This window comes from Chinchilla lanigera, unplaced genomic scaffold, assembly GCF_000276665.1.
Source record: "Chinchilla lanigera isolate Chin_1 unplaced genomic scaffold, ChiLan1.0 scaffold00055, whole genome shotgun sequence".
Lineage (NCBI taxonomy): Eukaryota > Metazoa > Chordata > Mammalia > Rodentia > Chinchillidae > Chinchilla > Chinchilla lanigera.
In genome coordinates this window covers 45,965-52,376 of record NW_004955456.1, presented here as the reverse complement: position 1 = coordinate 52,376, position 6,412 = coordinate 45,965, and the positions used below count along the sequence as shown (strand labels likewise).

General features: G+C 34.4%; 1 protein-coding gene across 1 annotated transcript in view; it reads right to left on the bottom strand.

Annotated features, from left to right (window-relative positions):
* Positions 1 to 5,521: 5,521 nt before the first annotated feature.
* Positions 5,522 to 6,412, bottom strand: part of LOC102030601 (zinc finger protein 791-like) — an 18,449-nt gene continuing 17,558 nt past the window's right edge. The window contains exon 7 of the mRNA XM_013520656.1: positions 5,522 to 6,412. This exon is cut by the window's right edge and continues 10 nt beyond it. Coding sequence (XP_013376110.1) covers positions 5,810 to 6,412 — 603 coding nt within the window. The 3' untranslated portion in view covers positions 5,522 to 5,809.

Genomic DNA, 6,412 nt, shown 5'->3' with positions numbered 1-6,412 from the left:
TTGAACATGACTTTGTGGGTTCTTGATTTATATTTTGTTAACTGACAAAGTAGAAAAGGAAAATGCTAGGATACTTTACATGGATTTAAAAACGGACAAATAAAAATACCTTTGAGAATACAAATAAGTTTGCAAAGAAATACTTATGTGTAATCAAACTGCCTGGGAAACAACTTATTAAACATGAACTCCCCCATTCTCTCAGTGTCAGTAGATCTCTCAAAGTCCAGGTGGTGTAAAGGTGTGATTTATCTGCCAAATCCCTGGAGAGGTTTTCTGTTCTCTTAGCCATTTAAAACTATCTCTCTACTTCACCTCCATTACCACTGACACAACCAGTCTTTTCCAGAGTAAGCATTCTAAAACTGCACTTTCCTTTAAAAAATTTTATGCCTGTTCCAGGTTTATTACTTCTGAGGTTCAATCACAACACATGTGAAACCAGGGTATTTCCCTGGGGCAAAGAAAGTTTTCATGAATGTATTAGTTGGAGATGGGAATGGAACAGTGTTTGTTCTTGTGAAACGTACACGCTATTAGTCAGTCATGTGTCTCTTCCAGACAACTTGTGTCTTGCCTTTCTTTTTTTGTTGTTGTGACAAACCAGACAGGTAGAAGTTGTGTGCCTCTCTGTTATAATAACAAAAATAGAGTAGTGCCCCCTTATCTGAGGGGAATATGATTCCATATCTCCAATGTATGCTTCCAATAGTGGATAATAATAAATCAATAATAAATGCTATACAAACATACACATAGCATTATATATATATGAAAAAATGTAATAATAAATCATGCATATGTAGAGATTCACAACAGTACTTAATACTGAAATAGTTATAATACAGCATGTAACTGGTGTCATGTAAACGTGCTGTCTTTCTCTGAATGTGGCTCCTGCTATTGTACTAACCCTTCTTGTCAAGATGTGATATAACACAAGAGCTACGCGATAAAGGGTGGATCATAGTGGCATGAGATTTAACCATGCGACTGATAATGGCACATGATTTATACCTTGCCAATTTTTATTTCTGGAATTTTAAATACTAGACCTTGGTAAACTGGCAGAATTAACATGCAGTAAAGAGGGACTATGGTTATCTAAGCTGGTGCCACACACCACCTACTGGACATACAGGAGCAAAGATTGTCCCCAAACCCAGGCAGCCCTGCATCTCAGTTTTCACTGGGTGAATCTGATGTTTCGGTTTTCACGCACTGAACTCATTTGCTTGTGACCATCATATCACTGTGCAGCACAGTGGATCTCCATTTCTGGGGCCACAACGTGGCCTCATACCTATCATTTGTGATTCTGCTTCTTGGAATCATAAAAGTCACGTGGGTTTTCTTTAGAAACAAAGGAAGGATGCTGACATCCTTATACAACTACATATTCAGGATCTGCTATTTATAGATGATTGACTTTCCTATTGGAGGTATTCTGTTTAACTTTTATTTTTATAAGAAAAAAGAACCAGTAATTGGAAAATGAGATAAAGATTTTACAAATGGAAACAGGATGAAGAAATGGATGGAACAGGGAGAAAGGGGATGGGACGGGCAAGTAAGAGTGCAGATGTGCTGTGCACATGTGCCATGTTCTGACAACAAATGTAAACATTACACACTGCAAACACATATTAATGAAGTGCTTAGCATATGTGCTGCCAAAGTGAACACTAATAAAAAATTTAACATTGAAATTGTTTTGCTTTCTTCTTGTTAATCTTGTCATCAGCATGACTTGATGGAGACGTGCCATAAAACCTGGTAAAGCACACTTCTGTGTGTCTGTATATGTCCTAGAGAAAAAAACTGATATGTGACCCACTGATCTGCATGGACAACAACCATCAAAAAATCCTTTATAACATGAGAAAAGGAGAAAAGAAACTCTTATATACATGTATATACACGTGTTCCACTGTCATACGCTAACAGCATTGAACCTTGGAGAGACTGGTGTTATGTACATCAATAAAGTTGAAGTAGGGGCTGGGGATTTAGCTCAGTGGCAAAAGTGCCTGCCTGGCAAGCGCAAGGTCATGAGTTCAATTCCTGGTACCGAAAGAAAAACAAAAAACAAAACAAAACAAAAAAATAAAGTTGAAGTAGTTACAGATGTTCCTTGAAGTAGGAAATGGAAATATTTGGTCAACCCAACAAAGTTGAAATAAAATAAATTGAATATGCACTTAATACACTCAATGTAATGAACATTATGGCTGTCCTTGCTATACTTACATGCTAATCATGCTTATATTGACTTGCAGTCAGGAAAAATAATCTAACATAGATCTTGTTTTATAACAACATATAAAATACCACATATAATTTTTTATACAGAATACACTTAAGAGTACTTGTTGTTTACCACTGGTATCTTGTGTCTAATAGAACAGGGCTCTCTGCTGCTACCCAACAGAAAATGCACTGTTGCAGTAAACAGAAAAATGTATCACTGAACTGTTAAAGATAACTATTTTGGGAAGATACACACAAAAGGAAGCACTGCATTGAATGAAGTTACTATTTTAGTTTTTAAAATACTTTCTACACTTACTTCCCAAGTGGTTGATCTGGTTTATATTACCACCAACGATGCTGAATGGTTCCTTTTTCCCCTGCAGCCCCATGACTATTTCAATTTGCATTTGTCTATTGGGCAAAAATGCTGAATATTTTTTCAGGTATTTATTTGCAATTTGTACTTCTTCTGAGAAGTTTTCACTTTCCTGATTTTTCCAGATATTAGTACTTTGCAGAGTAGATAGAAAACATTTTCCTATTTTGTAGGTTATTTCTTCACTCTATTGTTTGTTTCCATGTCCGTGCAGTTTTTCAGTATTATGTAATTCTTTGTTTGTTGTGTCATCCCACCTTATTTCCTTCCAAAAATTCTAGGAACATTAAGAAAACTAATTTTTCATGTCTCTCCTATATTCAGAATTCCTGTCTTATTCATGCTTATCTTATTTATGCCAAGGAATGCCTGTCTTGTTTGTTTCACTGTTTATGTTTTAATCTATGATGCAGGCATATCTATGGCTGCTGTACAAATATTACCATGCAAAGATTATTTCTACAGCAACAGAACCATGATTTGCAATAGTGATATTTTACTCCATCCTAGGTTTATGTTTTTAATCTAAACTTGTTTCTTTCCTTCAACATGAAATCTAGACATAAACAAAACTGTTTCAGGTAGTGAAGGAATCCAGCTAAATTGCCCTTCCAAGCCCAGCTTCAAAGCCATGATCATCCTGTCTCAGCCTCTTCTGATGCTGGGACTGAAGGATTGTAGCACTTCATTTGGCTCAGACCTTTACATATTAAGTGAGAAAAGGACAAACACTGATGTGTAACAGTTTGTATTAAAATAATTTTGATACTGGTGAATCCTAAATCACTAAGCTACAGCTGCAGAACTTCAACATATATTTTGAGACAGGATCTCACTAAGTTGAATAGGTTAGCTCAATTTTGTTTTCCTTTCATCTCTGCTTCCTGAGTTGTTGGGATTAGAAACATGTATCACAAGATTTTCTCATTGTAAAATAATGGGAAAGTAAATGTAATCTGGGTAAAACATCTTGTAGTTTCAATATTCCATCACAAGCTGGAATAACAATACACACCACATACCTTCCTGTTGGTGGTAAGAAGCAGAAATTTGCTGCAGGGAAGTTAGGCACAAGTTGTAGGGTGTAAAAATTGACACTGTACTCTGTAGTGTATTATATTTCATGAATTAAATAGTTCAGATACAATATTATACAATTGGTAAATAATTTGTGTCTAAGTATAAATAAGACTAGGGCATTCTATAATATTCACTGCATTATAAGTATTTAAAAATGAATTGTTCACTTATGTTTTCATGATACCATAATTTGTAACAATGTAACCCATCAGAAATCAAGTGGATTTTGTATTTGAGAACACTGTATAAAACATTTTACAAAATATTTCAATGTTAAAATATTTTAAAATACAGGTTACAGGAGACCAACTGGGATTCATGCACACACGTTGAGCCAGTCTATGTGCTTGAAGGCATCTGTCACATACCTTGAACATTAGACTGCTTGTTATGTATAATGAAAATGGCATTGTATAAATTTATTTCTAAAATTGGCAAAGCAGCACAATGTTAATTAAAATTTATTAAATTCCACTTTTTACAAAACTGACTGATATCTCTCATGAATTAAGTTTTCCTTCATGGTATTATTTCCACTTATTAGGTAAAAACAATAATGATGGCTAGACATGGTGGTACATGCCTGTAATTCCAGCACTCAGGAGACCAAGGCAGGAGGTTTGCCATGAGTTTGAGGCCAGCCTGAACTACACAGTGAAACCCTGTCTCAAAACATGAATACCAAAGATAGAATGGCATCACAGCATCAGGGCAAAAACACATTTGCCTCATTACACTCAATAGCAATTATATTCCCCAAAACAACTTCACTGTTAAAAAAAATCCTTTGAAAGTGTTGTTACTGATAAATCATACCATCACTTATAATTTTGGAGAGATTATTTTAATTCATGATATCCTTTTGGAGACAACTTATGGTCCTGCTACAGCAATCAGAAAATAACAGCAGTTTGAGTTAGTTTTGGTACATATGGTGGGAAAATTATCACCAAATTAAGCCATTGGAATATGAACAGGAAAAGCACCATTTGGATGGTAAGAAAACAAAATTTTATGTAAATGATAATATTGGCCTTAATATGAAAGAAAAATAGGCAAAATTAGGTACATGATATACTATACAATAAGCATGTATCTTGTCATATGAGAAACATAATGTGCTAATCTACAAGTTGTTCAGAAACAAATGAACTTTGTCAAAAACACATGTTGACAAGTCTCTGACCTTAATATAAAAGATGGAATCAAATGAAAAATATCTCCAGATATATAGAATATAGAATAAACACACATGGGGCTGGAGATTTAGCTCAGTAGCACAGCACCTGCCTGGCAAGCACAAGGTTGTGAGTTTGGTTCCTGGTATCAGAAAAAACCAAAAAAACAAAAAAGAATAAACACACCAAAAATTTAAAACAAAGGTAGTGGCAAAATCCCAACAATTAACAAAAAGCAATTAACAAAATTAATTTTTTCAGTGGCCTGTACTTCCCAACTGTAAAGACTGAACAAAAACTACATCAACACTAATTCTACTTGAAATTTAAAAAATCCATTTCAATTCACCATGCTTCACTAAAAGACATTATGTATTAAGTGCACAGAGTAGGTATATAAAAATACCCAGTTATATGAATTCAAATTATTTTTATATTTAATATGGCAGACATAATATATTTAAGTGATTTAATGAAAAACACATAATATGTGTACTTTACGATATTTCTATCTGGGATGGAACTTTCTGGAAATTATAAGGAGAAAAACTGACATCAAGCTTTTTATATTAATTATTCCTGTAGTTCTCCACTACATGAGAAATTTTCACAGGACTTTCAAAATAGGCATATATATTCTCTCCAGTGAGATTTTTTCATTTATTTGACAACAGATCTATGTAATTACTACATAAGGTTTTTCCCCACTGAGTTTTTTTGTCTTTGACAAGCCCTAGACATGCTAAAAGCTTTCACACATAGCTTTATAAGACAAAATGCCAAGTGTGAGTTCTTTCATGTCTTTTACAATAACAAGCTTTGTTAAAACCTTTCCCACATTGCTTAGAGTTTCTCTCCAGTGTGAGTTCTTTCAACAGGGTTTTTACAAGAACCCCGTCTACTAAAATATTTCCCACATTGTTTACATACATAGGGCTGGCTTCTCACCAGTGTGAATTCTTTCATGTCTTTGACAAGCACTATGCATGCTGAAAGCTTTCCCACACTGCCTACATACATAGGGTTTCTCCCCAGAGTGAGTTCTTTCATGTATTTTACAATACTTTTGTGTACTAAAAGCTTTCCCACATTGCTTACATATGTAGGGTTTCTCCCCACTGTGAGTTCTTTCATGTATTTTACAATAATACTGTGCACTAAAAGCTTTCCCACATTGTTTACATACATAGGGCTTCTCCCCAGTGTGAATTGTTTCATGTATTTTACAATACTTTTGTGTAGTAAAAGCTTTCCCACATTGTTTACATATATAAGGTTTCTCCCCAGTATGAGTTCTTTCATGTATATTACAATAATTTTGTGTAGTAAAAGCTTTCCCACATTGCTTACATACATATGGCTTCTCCCCAGTGTGAGTCCTTTCATGTATTTTACAATAATATTGTGCACTAAAAGCTTTCCCACATTGTTTACATACATAGGGTTTCTCTCCAGTGTGAGTTCTTTCATGTATTTTACAATAATATTGTGCAATAAAAGCCTTCCCACATTGCTTACATACATA